At 44.9% G+C, this 14,433-nt stretch overlaps 1 protein-coding gene across 2 annotated transcripts in view; it reads left to right on the forward strand.

The window, feature by feature from the left end:
• The window catches only part of ARHGAP26 (Rho GTPase activating protein 26), a 304,706-nt gene that overhangs the window by 118,979 nt on the left and 171,294 nt on the right, over nt 1–14,433 (forward strand). For both annotated transcript variants that reach the window (XM_034778903.1, XM_034778904.1), the window contains exon 11: nt 2,984–3,062. In XM_034778903.1, the coding sequence (XP_034634794.1) occupies nt 2,984–3,062 (79 nt within the window). The remainder of the gene's footprint in view (nt 1–2,983; nt 3,063–14,433) is intronic.

The following is a 14,433-nucleotide window of genomic DNA, read 5'->3' on the forward strand; positions in this document are numbered from 1 at the left end:
AGACTCCGTGTTTACTTGTTTTGAATCCCAATGAGGCGCATGTGATTTGGCTTCACTGATGTTCTTTTGGAAACCTCAATTCACTATAGTGGGATATTAATATAGACTTACAAAGTTGACAGTGACTGGGGCTATCTCAGATTTGTTTGCAGTCGCTGATTACAGAAGGATAAATTGGGATTTGTAGGATCAAATTAAAAACCAAATCATTAAATTGTATCCTGTTTAAATAAACCTTCACGATACACTCCCACAAATCCCTTTGCCCTGCCGTGGTCTTGGCAGCACACTTCATATGTTGCTTCCTCTAATGCAGAATTTCATCCAAGTTCTTGGGCATGCTATATGTTGTCAATTGTATTGAGGATCCTCATGCTTTTTGTGCACAGTGTTAACAAACCATGTTTCAACCCTACAAAGAGAGCAGGTAGTCTTTAAAAAAAAAAAAAAAAAGATTTAGGTATTACAAAGGCAGTGTGGTCCAGTGGATAGAGCACTGGACCGAGTATCTGCAGACCTGATTCTATTCCCAGCCTGCCCCTTGTGTAGGGACCCGCTAAGCTAGGCTATGCTGCCTGTGAGGAGAGGTAGAGGCAAACCAAGACAAAGGGGATAATTTTAAATTTTTAGAAATTTATAAGGAGAATAAATAATATAGAACATTACCAAACTTACTACTTGTAACAATAAACTATAGCTTACCAACTCATTAACCTTTTGTGAGCTTGTACATTCTGGGCAGTTAGTACCAAATGCATTGTTGTTAACCACAACAAAAGAGATAACTTAACAATATACTGTATCGTTTCAGAGAATATTTAACTTTCCCTCTCCTTGGTTGTAAATCTTTGCTTCTTTGTGTTTCTTTGGCTTGAAGTGCTCCCTTAGATTCGATGTTCTTGTGTCTGTACCTCTTTTCACTGAGTTTACTCACAAGCGGGGTTTCTTTACCCAGTGGGCCCTCCCTGGTCCATCAGGCACCTTTGAACAGTATTCTGTCAGTAAACATTTAAACAGTCATTCTCTCGGTTCATGTATTTTAGGCTTCTTGTTTACCGTTTTCCGGTTCTGTTTCATCGAACACAGCTTTTTGATCAATTCTCTTTTTCACCAAATATATTTCCTTTCAGTTTTTTCCCCCTTGATACTCTTTCTCTGGTAGAGCTGTAGATTTTATTTCCCGCTGTTTCCCTTCCCTAATAGTGCCTGCTCACATACCCAGGTCGTCGTCTTTTTTTTTTTTTTTAATTTTCTGCTTCCCCTGACCTGAAACCTTTCCTATGTTCTTTCTTTTCTCCTTCTCACTTCCCAGTCCCCTACTTTTATTCTCCTGTTCTTATATTTTATCACCTCACCTCCTACCCAGCCTCCGGTTCATCTGCTAGCTCAGCATCTTGACTTTTCTCTTTCTCTAAGAGCTTTTCCAACTGCTCCTTCGCGTAGATTCTGAACCCCCTTCCTAGCTCAAGCTGCCCTGTCCTGGGCCATCTCTCTCCCCAGGACAGGCCAGCTAGCTAGTGCCAGGGTGAGGGTTACTGCACATGCCATGGGCAGATCAGTTCACCTGTGTGTTTCCCAATCTCTAAAATGAGGTCAATGAGCCCCTTGTTTGTAAAGCAATTTCAGATCTGCAGGAAAAAAGTGTTACAGAAAAGCTAGCTGCTATTTATAGTGCTTATATGTCCCAGGATGTAAATTCTCTATAACGTTTGTGAAAGTGGCTTAGAACTGGATCCCAGCTATGGGAGGCATAAGGCTGTCATGCGGTATTAAGCACTATATCTGAGGTGTTTTCCTTCTTAGGGTTCTTAACGATATTTGCACCATTCAAGCTGCTTATTCGATTGCTTTGAGTGGTGTTTTATCAGTCTCAGCACAGAGCTGTCATCAGACACTACAGCCTTGGGGTATGGTTGTGTCCAGATTAAATGGGGAAAGAGCTACTTGTAAAGTGGATGTGAATAGGGAAAGAATAGTAAGCCATGAGAAGAGAAAACAAGCCGTGAGGAAAACAGGGTGTTTTGCAGGACAGTGAATAGAAAATATGTATATTCCCAAGTATAAAGGCAATAAGAGGTTTGAATTTTCTGCTTTTCATGTTGTTCAAAGATTTTATGAACCCAAGTGACAAAAGCTTAACTTGGATTGTACTTAAAAAAATCCAATACTTGAGGTGCAACAGTGGCAACTGGGGTACAGAATGGAAAAGTTTCTGGATAAATGAGGAATGCCCAGGTAGGCCCTTGTTGATAGTTGTTTACATGAGTTACTGGCAGATCCTGTCTGGTTGAATGCCAGCAATCTCATCAGGATTTATATTAAGCAGTATACAAAATCTTCTTTCACCTCCGCCTCCTCCAATGTGGGGAGGAGTAACAGTTCTTAAGTGATCAGCATTTCCCTTTGTTGTTTGGGTGTGGTGGAGGGATGAATCTCCATTGAAACCTACTGGTTGACTGTACTGAATAAAATGGGACTATCAGTAGCAATTTGCAGCTATGGCAGTTTGTGGAGGTGTTCATACCTCAGAATTCAGGATGCAAATATCACTGAAGCCTCATTCCAGTGAAGCTACTGTTATGTTGTCTGGTGTTCATGTCCAGGTTATTGTGAGCCCTTAATGTCCTTGGATTCATTATTGTAACCTGCTTGCTCATTGTTTTTTGGATACCTTCAATAAACTCCACGGCCCATGCTCTGCTATCAGTTACACCAGAGCAGTACCACTGAAGTCAATAGAGTTGTACCAGGCTACGAGAGAGAAGACTTTGTTGTCAAATGCCCTATTCCAGTATTATATTGGTTCTCCTGTAAAACATTGGTGGATGCCTTGAGGCTTAATTTCATTTGTTTCAAAGTCCAGGTCTGGAGCACAGACGGTATCTTCTTGAATCTTATTCTCTTTCTGTCTGGTCTACCTGACGAGACTGATTTTTTTTCCCCCCTCTTTTTTTTACTGCAGTGTTTTTTTTCTTCTCCACAGGCCTGGTGTGATCACCATGCAAGCACTTTCTGAAGAGGACCGAAAGCTTTGGATGGAGGCTATGGATGGCCGGGAACCGGTAAGACGGGACAGGGCTCTTTTTGTGGCCCAATTGTCTGCTGTGAAGCAGTGTGTCACGCTGCACTTGCCAACCTCCAAGAGCACTGTATCTGTGGGGCAGCTCTCTGGTTCTGGCATGAGAATCCTTTAATACTCTGGTTAAATATTGAGGTAATACTCTATCTCCTGTGCTTGGATGGCTGGAGGGCTCTGGCTACCTTTGCTCCTGTGGAACATAGGCTAAACTAGCACCAACAGGCTCCTGTGCTGCTGTGTTGTGTTAACAGGAAATCACAGCAACACGATCTAAGGAAGAACATATACAGTGTGTGATTTGCAGGGTTTTCTGCGGCCTGCTGTTCTCAGGGGGCTTTACAGTGTTCCAGTAAGAGTCATAGTGCTACCCCCTCCCCCCCCCTTCAGCAGCCCATGTCTTGTGATTGTGTTTACTCCTGCTTTGCCAAAGGAGCACAGCAAATGGGTTTCACAAGTGGTGGAGAAGATGGAGGTTTCCCTTGTATGCCGCTTCTGCTGGTGAATGTGGAGGACTTTTAATATTGATAATGCATGGGTTTTCTGTTGTAATTTTATTCTAGTGCTCTGTTACAGCACAGTAATAAACAGTCCAAGTTATTTCCTATGTACTATAAATACCAATTGGATCTGAGGCCTGAAGTGTAGGAGCAGGATTTTATAATTGTACTGTGAGAATTAATGTATGATTTGATTTCATCCTGCTAGCCACCCTTTTTAAATAGCAGAAAGGAATGACAGACCAGAACAATCCTTATGACTGATTATGGTCACCCTTTTGTTTTAATGTTATAATGTCTACTATGGTTTTCTATGTGTATTACAAATTAGGCATTCTAGTTAAATATACATTTCTTTGTTTTAAGGTTTTAGTAAGTAAGAGACAGGATATTGTATTGTATCTATGTTAAGGAGATTAGAGGAATGTTGAGGGCCTGAAGCCCCAATGTGAATTGTTTTAGTTATAAGATTTAGCAAGGCTTGATTTACAATGTCTTCTGCTGAATATACAATACTGCTGTCTGTATACCTTTGAAGGTTTCTGTAAGAGATTGTTTGTGAGAATGAGGAATGCATGCATCAGGAAAAGATAAGGTGTGAAAGCCATCACAAATGTCCAGATGGTCAAGAAAAAGTGAGAGACTTGGAAAGACCAGGAGACAATCAGGAAACATCCATTGTATCTGATGCTAAACATGTTAGCAGCATTGACGACCTCAGAGGTGAGGCAGGCCCCCCCCCCCCCCCCGAAGGCGAGACAACAAATAGAGGATAACGATGGGAAGCCTGACAATAACCATCAAATGATAACACAACTTAAGGACTAATGATTACAGGATGACATTGCAAAATGCATGGACTCAAATGGGAATTTACAACTATAAAGCTGGGGTGCTTTGCCATGGAACTCTGGGTTCAGTCCTGCACAGCCTCGGAGCATTGGATCGCGACCGACTCGAGCAACAACAGACTGGTAACGATAAACATCAACTGGCAGGGGTGTGTGTGTTTGTGTGTGTGTGTGTGTGTGTGTGTGTGTGTGTGTGTAAAGCATATGCTAACTGTTGTATTTTCAATAAATGCTGCGTATTTGCCTTCTCCTGAAAAGATCCCGTGTGCTTTGTATGAGCATAACAGAAGCAGAAAACTATTATCTAAGGATTAAAGCAGTGGTTGAGATGAAGCTCGAATTGCATGACTGCAGGTGCTGTTTAAACTTTGGGGCAATATTTTAAGGTTGTGACCCTCACATTTCAGAATGTGCACCATTTAAAAGATGCTACATTCAAAGTTGATAAAAGGACGTGCAGAATTAGACTGTGGGTCTCCATTGCCACAGGAAGTCACTGAGGCTTAGAATTTAGCAAGGTTCACAAAGGAATTGGACATTTATGTGAATAACAAAAAATATCTGGAATTGTTGTCATCAATAACTATACATTTGGAAGAGTTTTTGACCTCATGCTTCAGGGTTTAAGTCAGTCTCTGTCTATTAGAGATCAGGATGAGACCATATCTGCCCACTGTGGGTCTCTCACAGCTTCCTTTGAAGCATCTGGTGCTGGCTGTTGTGAAAGACAGGATATTGATTTAGATGGACCCTGGGTCTGATTCATTAGGGCAATGCCTGTAGTGGTTGCTTATCTGTTGCTGGCTGTGTGCTAGAGAAGTGGTGAGTAAGCAAAGGTGAAACATGCCTTATGCAGTGGGCTGGACACCTGTTGTGACAATTTAGGGGGCGGTTGCATAGCAGAGGCTGTTCTTGGTCAGGTCACCTATTTTTGGACAGGTTGCAATGGTTCAAAAAACCAAAAGGCTTAAGTGTACGTGCCCTGGTTACTATTCAAATATGGCATTTCCTCACTGATTCCTGTAAACTCTTCAGGTCTTGGAGAAACTGTGATGTTTGATCAGTTACTCAAACAAATGAAATACTGATTCTCCCCCCCCCCCCGGCCCCCGCAATGGAACTCTGACACTAAAACGGAGTTCTGGGCAGTGCTTAATTGTAGCTACAGACTCCTCATTTCCAGGAACAGTCTCCTGAGGAAGGCTTCCTGCATAGAGGGAAAGTTGGCAGGCACCAGAAAGAAATGGGGTTAGTGCAACTGGGTGTATGTTATAATGCCAAAAGCCCAGCACGTCCCACCACCTTCCTTTTTTCCCCGACTTTTTGGGACCCCTGTACATGATAGCCTGTCCTTCCCTTCACTTCTTGTCTAGCTGGAAGCAATTATATTAAGAAAATATTCCTCTATAATTCAAATCAAGTTCTCTGGCTCCAATATGAGCTGTCTTTTCTCTTTTTTAAATTACGACCCATCTGGTTTCTGCAGTGGCTGCTGCAGAAGTGAGATGGTAATATTGCTTCCTCCTCCTAACTGCAATCATAAAAATAGCGCAATCAATTAAAGAGTGAACAAGACATGTACAGTAAAACACATGACATGATCACAAATTGTCCTTCTCTCGTCCTTGTAATCTTCTACTCTCCCGACCCCAGCTTCACTGGACCTTTTTGTTGTGACCTGTCAAATATAAGCCCCGTGATCCTTCAATTGCTTACGCAGATCTATTCACCCAGGTTTAGTCCTGTTGACTGCATCAGGTTTTGCACAGGTGGTAGAGTCAGTCTGTTAGGATTACAGGATCGGTGCCACAGATTATAAGCACCTCTGGTCGGTGACTGTGTCTCTTACTTGTTTGTAAAGTGCCACACATGACAAAAGGTGCTATAAAATAATAAATAATACCGAGCAGCCCAGATTTCCTGTTGGTGGCCCTAGTTTTATGTGAACTAGTTCAAAAACAGTCCAGTCCTTCATACTGACCACTGCACATTTATTTTCTTCTCCATAATGCCCATCTGTTTAGGTGGCTTGCTAGTTTAGTACAGTAGTTTTCAAACTATTTTTTTCTGGGGACCATGTTGAAGAAAATTTTTGATGCCCGTGTCCCAACGGAGCTGGGGATGAGGGGTTTGGGGTGCAGGAAGGGGTTTTGGGTTGGGGGGGGTCAGGGCTGGGGCAGGGGGTTGGGATGCGGAAGGGGGTCAGGGCTCTGGGCTGGGGATGCAGACTCTGGAGTGGGGCTGGGGATGAAGGATTTGGGGTGTAGGAAGGGGCTCTGCAGAGGTTATGGGGGGCTCAGGGCTGGGGGTCGGGGTGTGGGAGGGGGGTCAGGGCTCTGGGCTGGGGGTGCAGGCTCTGGGGTGGGGCTAGGGATGAAGGGTTTGGGGTGCAGGAGGGGGCTCTGGCTTGATGGGGGTGTCAGGATGGGGCCTGGGGTTGGGGCACGGAATTATCTCCGGTGGCTCCCAGTCAGAGGCTTCCCGCCTGTCCTGGCACTGCAGACCGTGCTGTGTCCTGGAAGTGGCCAGCAACAGGTCCGGCTCCTAGGTGGAGGCGCGCAAGCGGCTTTGCGCAACTCTCACCCACGCCCACCCCCCTGCACCTCCAGCGCCCATTGGCCGGAAACCGGCCAATGGGAGTGTAGAGCCAGTGCTCGGGGCGGGGGCAGCACACAGAGCCCCATGGCCCCCCTGACTAGAAGCCGGACCCCCTGCTGCCCGCTTCCCGGGCACAACGCGGTGTCAGAAAAGGGTCCCAGTCGGCGGTGCTGACCAGAGCAAGGCGACCCAGCACAGTACATGCTGCGACCCACGGTTTGAAAAACACTGGTTTAGTACATCTACCTATGCAGGTTATCACTTTGGAGATGCATGACTGATGTATGTTTATAGCACTTTGAACTGGCCATCCATGTACACCACTGGCACCCTCACCTACTGAAGCACCGTACAGAATGGCAGTCATAAGGCATTAGTGGTGAAAGCACAGTTGGTAGATAAGGCAGATTCCTTGTCCTTGGTCCACCTCCTCCACATCTCTAAAGTTACAGGAAATTGGGTTGTAAATTTGTTGCGTGTGGTTTTGTCTTATGACACCAGGATGTCAGTTGTTAGGCTTAGTTCACAAAGTCTGCTTTGCACAATAAGTAAGTTTAACCCCTAAACTTCCAGAACTATGCATTGTGATTCTTTTTTTTCCTTACTTTATTTTACTGGCCTAGAAAAGAAGCTGATCTCACTTCCAGTCTCTTTTCTTGCTTGAAAGGTTCAACACAGAAAAAAATAGATAGTGTTGGATATAACTCCATGAACGAATTTAGAAGCCCAGTGTGTAACGATATTAAAGTGGATTGAGTTGCATTTTTTTTATTGCACTTACTTTAAAACTAAGAACCAATGCAGTGCTACTATTTAACCAGGACTAAATATGGAATGTGAGTTATTAGCCAAGGTATTTTAACAAATTGAAAAGATTTACCATACCTTCAGTGCTAAGAGCAACAGTCAGATAGAGACGACTTTAGCTTTCTATTAGCTTTCACTGGTATAATTAGTTGTACTAAAAATCACAAGTTTCCCTTGATTTATATCACTCATGGAGGCTAGAAACAAGGGACGTCTTAGTCTCAACACAGAGCATTTAAACTGGCTTTTCGTTAATTTTTTCAGCATTAAAATGTATTGGTCTCCCCTCCCCCCCAGTCAAATATTGAAATGTGTGTATTGGGGGAGGGGACATGCCAAAGCTAGTGCTTCTTTATAGGAGACTGAGTGAAGGATAAAATGTGTATGTACTCAGAAAGGTGACACGGTTGTGGCATTAAAAGAGGCACAAATTAGGCTGTTTGCTTTGTGGCAGAGAACAGAACAAGATAAGCAGTTTAGTAAGATTGGGCTTTTCTTGCCAAGTCTTCACTGAGCATGCCAGCCAGAGGAGAGATCATAGGGTCAGTGTTACCTTGTTACTACTTTCCAAAACACTAGTGATCAGAGCCCTAAAGATCATCTTCACATAAACACCTCCTGAAATGTGCCACAACTTTCCTGAAGCATTTGGAACTTGAGGTGTTAAAAGCATTTGTCAAGAAAAATTAGTATAGTTGTCGCTGTGCGGTTGCAGGATATTAGAGAGACCAGGTGGATGAGTCAGTGTCTTTTAGTGGACTGACTTCTGGTGGTGAGAGAGGCAGGCAAGCTTTTGAGCCATGCAGAGCTCTTCTTCAGATCTGGGGAAGGTACTCCAGGTGTCACAGCAAAATGCCAGGTGGAACATATTGCTTAGCATTGTGCTGGGATGCTCAGAGTACCTTTCCCAGAGCTGAAGAAGAGCTCTGCGTGACTTGAAAGCTTGCCTCTCTCACCACCAGAAGTTGGTCCAGTAAAAGATATTACCTCACCCACCTTGTCTCTTAAAACCAACAAAGAAAAGCATCTTAGTCCATAAGTCACATCCTGGCTGAGCTGTATTAACTCATTGCACGGCCTTGACCAGTTTATAGCTACAAAATTGTGTTTTTAAAAGGGGAATGTAACATCCTGGAATTCTAGGGGACAAAATATGGTACAGGAGGATCTGAGCAGCTCGGTCTTAGTAGGTAAATGGTAATTGCCCTTTTTTTTAAAAAAAAGGAGGGGCGGAATAAAACACACTGAGATACTTTTTATATTGATCATTTCGGGTAGGAGTCACTTCTTGGAACTGGTTGTCATTGCTGTAAACCGAAATAGGCCATCTCCTTGGTTATGCTGAGGCAATCAGTGCCAGGCTTTGTTTTGTGTGCTTCCTAGTATAGCATGCTGAAATGAAGTTACAAAATCTGGTCTTTCTTGGTCCATTTTCCCTTTTGTTTTTCTTTCCGCTTAATTCCTTAGTATAGTTTGCCAGCTTGGTGGGCAAGGACAGTGTCTGCATTCTGAGAAGCCCCTAGCACGCTTCTAGGCACTCTTTATTAATTAATAAATAATCCATTATGCAATGAATGAAAACTAGCGATGAGCTAACATCAAAAGGTTCACTGGTCCCCTTCTGACAATCTTCCAAAAGTTCACTAGGATAACTCGCGGAGAGAATTAATAATAGACTTTTAGAGCCAGGTTTTCCAAAGGGCAACCTCCCCATTGTATTGACCTTCTCCGTTGGATCATATGAACTGGAACCATAAACTCCCTGAACATTAAATCTCACCAAATGAGGGTCAATCCATCCTCATCATCATATCCACTCATTATTATCCACACCCGAACATAGCCACTTTATGAACTTCATACCCTCATATCTCAATGTCTGTACTTGGACCCATCAACCTTTTACCCCCAATCGGGGATATTGCAGATTATGTATGCCTCATACCACCTTATCTTAAACCAAACTTTGCACCCTCGATAATCTGTATGTTATTCCCTGACAACCAGAAACTTCTACGCTCAAACTCTGTTCAATATATTTTTTTTAACATCATCTTAATAACATTTTTAAATCTGCTGTGTTCTGAGCACTTCTGGTTGCTTTGTTCAGGCTCCTAAAGGGGCACAGAGCTCTTGTGGAAAATCTGGCCCCATTTGTTAGTGCTAAGAACTTTAGACAGCTCAATAGTGGTTAGGGTTGAACTAACGGCGGCCCACAGTCTATTCCATCCATTCAAATCTAACCCATACTGAACTTTTCTTTTAACCTCCTGGGATTATTAGATTCCCATTTTGGGTTCATTTTTTTTTTCAAGTTGCTCCAGTGCACCTGGCCCCTAATAACTACAGCCTGAGATTATGGTGTATCCACTGTCAATAGCCAAATGGCATAAAGAGTTTCAACAGTTCTCAGCATGCCACTTCAATGCATGGATAAATTGCTTGATCTGGGCATGCATGCGAGCACTCATATCTATACAGGGTTATGCCTATGCTGCGATCGGAGGTGTAATTGCAGATCATGTAGACACGCCCTGCTACCTTTAATCTAGCTAGTGTGGCTAAAAGTAGCAGGGAAGGTGTGGTGGCAAGGGCTTCAGCATCAGCTGAACAGCACACCTGGAACTCTGGCTACTTACTCATGTTCCTAGCCCATTGCAACATCTGTGTTGCTGCATCTTTGCTGCTATTTTTAGCCGCACTCGTTGGATTAAAGTGAGCGCAGGTGTGCCTACCTGAGCTGCGGTCACACCTCCAACTACAGTGTAGACTTACCCAGAGCCTCAGTTCTGTAACTGCTGAGCTGCACAGAAAACGCGGAATCTGTTAGTGAGTGTGTGGTCTCTGCCGGTGCCAGATCCTGCAAGGTGCTGACAGCCCTCAAATTTCGTGAAGTCAGTGGGAGCTGAGAGCACTAGGCACCTTAAAGGGACCACATAAGGCTTGATATTTTTTCAGAGATGCTGGGCCACCTGCAGCTCTACAGAAGCATAATTTCCCCCCGCCCCGCCCTGAAATCTGTTTCAAAGAACCCACTACATGTGTATGTAAAATCCACTCTGACCTTTCCAAAGTGACTCTGCCTGTGCTGTCTGCTCCTCCTACAGACTCCTTTGTAACCCTCGAAGCCATGCCACTGGTGTCCTCTCCTGACAGCCCTGTTAAACAGCATCTCTCTGCTAATACAGCTGTTGTTCTGGCCCAAAGAGAAAGCTCTGCTTTTATTGTTCAGGTCACACACACGCTTATTTACCTGCATGTGTGGTTAGGCTGTCGGTGGAGGAGATGGTTAACAATCCCAGGAATGTAAGTAGCCTGCCTAGCACAGAACTCGGTTGCTTCCGAGCTTGCTCTTTCCAGAACCAGAAGAGCAAAAGACTATACAAACCTCGGCCAATTTTACATAAAGCATGCAACAGGATGCTCTGCTGCTAAGACTACAGCAGCTGGATGCCACGTTACTCTTGCAGTGTTTGGAAGGAAAGGCCAGTAGAGGAGGCAGGGGCTGAAACGCTGTGGGAGGGGTTCTCCACCAGAAAAACACAAAATGGAGAGGAAGAAAAGATTTGGGTGTGGTGAATTGCCATGTAGGCTGTTGTCCACTAGATGGCAAGCTGAGACCAACAGGCTCATTGCACTTGGGCCTGGAGGTAAAGGAGAGCTGGGATCTCCAGCAGAGCAACTGGCCTAGTGCCATTCCCCTGTTCTCAGTGGTTTATAACTCAGCTATATAAAAGGTGGGGTGGAAAAAGTGCCCTGCACCAAAGCCTGGTAATCTAGTGGCCATGCAGGATACCCTAGGGTTAATCGCTGGGATCTCCCTCCCCATGCCAGAGGTGGCTTGGCATGCTGTGGGAAGCAGTGTGACCAGCTGTGAGAGGGAAGAAGGGGGGGTTGCCGTGGTAGAAAAAGAAAGGGAGAGACAGTGCCTCACTTCACCCTGCACCAGTCTCAGTCCCTCCAGCTGCTTGCATGTGGCACAGTGCTTTTATTTTTTTGGAGTGGACTTATGAGGCGGAGACATTGTTGAGCAGCAAGGAGTGGTTGCCCCCTCCCTCAGCCCCTTCAGCACGACAGCAGCAGCTGAAGGAAAATCCTGACTTTCTCTCTGAGCACTGTGCAGCACTAATGTCCTGACTTCCAGAGGGGCAGCAGAGAACCAGAAGCAGGCAGTGGTGCCAAGTACAGAGTAACTGACTACACAGCCATGTCCCCTTTCCTCTTCCCTTCCTCCCCACCCACTTAGTTTTGTTTCTTCTTCCCAACTGGGCTAGTTTTGCTCCCCCCACTTTAAGCCATACCTCCCTAAACTCTTCAAACCTCTTCTGATCTTCCCCCTTCCCTGCTGTTCCAGCTAATCTCATGGCCTCCAAGCAGCAACAGTTCAAGTCCATCTTCTGTAGCATAGATGCCAAAAGTCCCCTTTCGTCCCTACAAAAAAAAAGTCAAACCTCAGCATACTCCTCCTGAGGAAAACATTGTTTTGGGCTCTTCCCTCCTGCTGTCAGGTTAAAGGAGCCGCTGGCATTTTTCAAGCCAGGTAGCATTTTTGAAATAAACCGAATGGAGACGAAAATCCTCTGAACCACAACTTCCTTCCCATTTTCATTATTTATCTGTTTTCCCCACCTCCTCCCTCTCTGTTTCCCTTTTCTCACCCCATTCCCTCTTGCATGTGAACTTGCTCTAGTTTGGGGCGGGGTAGGGGGAAGCGATGTTCAGAGTGCAAAGTTTCCCAGTGTTTATAAGCAGCGTTTCAGCCCTGTTCCGTGGAGCCGTCCATTCGGCTTCTATTCAGAGGCAGCGCAGAGAGCTCAGTAACTGTGGATTCAGTCGTTGTTGGAATTGCATGTTACCATGGTGATCTGCTGTGACCATATTAATAAATCTCAACTCCTCTCTCTGTATTTGTGAAAGAAACAATACAAATACACCCATGTTTCTGAAGTGCCTTTGAAATGAGATCAAGGCACTTGTACTGTAGAAGGCACAGACATAGCTCTTTGGCATGACCTCTTGGTACAGGATGTTGGGGGTGTATGGTGTAGAGGTAGCATACTGGAGATGTCTCTCTGGTGCTGTATTAGATTAGACTGGGCAGTGCTTTATAATTCCTCGGTCCTTGCCATGTAGGTCTAATGTGCCACATACGACCAGGGACCTTATTTCTAGTCCACAAAATGGGGCAGGATGTGTGGAGACTGCAGGTGAATGTAGGGCACTAGAAACAGGATGGTGGCCTGTGAGAGAGTTGATGGGAACCCAGTGGTTCCCCGGAATGATTTTTTTTTAATTAGAGCTGTGACATTCTAATGTCTATCTGCCTCTGAGACTATGCAGTATAAAAATGCATCAGTCCTTCCTTGCTAACTTCCCCGTTCCCCTTTTGCAACCGTCTGCCAGCTGTAAATATTATCTTCATTCTACATTTTAAAAAGTGTACCCATTGGAAGGACTGCCAAATCTCACTGTGTGGAAGAAAAGCGGTGTCTGCCTGTTTAAGGTTTATGGTTTTTTTGTTTAGTACTTGTGAATTGTGCCAAATGGACCTCCCTGCAAACTGACCTTCTGTCTCAGATCGCAGAACAGGTACATTAAGGGTACGTCTACACTACAAAATTAGGTCAATTTTATAGAAGTCAATTTTTAGAAAACGATTTTATACAGTCAATTGTGTGTCCCCACTAAATCCATTAAGTTGGCAGAGTGTGTCCTCACTACTGTGGCTAGCATTGACTCAAGGAGCAGTGCACTGTGGGAAGCTATCCCATAGTTCCTGCAGTCTCTGCTGTCCATTGGAATTCTGAGTTAAGCTTCCAATGCCTGATGGGGCAAAAACATTGTTCCGGGTGGTTTTGGGTACATGTCATCAGTCTCCCCTCCCTCCATGAAAGCAATGTCAGACAATCATTTCGCACCTTTTTTCCTGGTTACCCGTGCAAATCCCATAGCATGGCAAGCATGAAGCCTGCTCAGCTCACCGCTGGTGTTGCAAGCATTGTAAACACTTCACACATTATACTGCAGTATGTGCAGAAGCTGGCTAAGAGACGGCAGCACAAGGACGATTGTGAAGAGGACATGGACACAGATGTTCCTGAAAGCAAGGGATGTGGCAACTGGGACGCCATGGCGGCAGTGGGGCTGGTTGATACAGTGGAATGCCGATTCTGGGCCTGGCAAACAAGCACAGACTGGTGCGACCGCATAGTGTTGCAGGTATGGGAAGATTCCCAGTGGCTGCGAAACTTTCGCATGCGTAAGGTCACTTTCCTGGAACTCTGTGAGTTGCTTTCCCCCGCCCTGAAGCGCAGGAATACCAAGATGAGAGCTACCCTAACAGTTGAGAAGCGAGTGGCGATAGCCCTGTGGAAGCTTGCAATGCCTGACTGCTACCAGTCAGTTGGGAATCAATTTGGAGTGAGCAAATCTACTGTGGGGACTGCTGTGATTCAAGTAGCCAGTGCAATCACTGATGTTCTGCTATCAAGGGTAGTGACTCTGGGAAATGTGCAAGTCATAGTAGATGGCTTTGCTGCAATGGGATTCCCTAACTGTGGTGGGGCGATACATGGAATGCATATCCCTATCTTGGCACCGG

The sequence above is a fragment of the Trachemys scripta genome, chromosome 8 (genome assembly GCF_013100865.1).
Source record: "Trachemys scripta elegans isolate TJP31775 chromosome 8, CAS_Tse_1.0, whole genome shotgun sequence".
Lineage (NCBI taxonomy): Eukaryota > Metazoa > Chordata > Testudines > Emydidae > Trachemys > Trachemys scripta.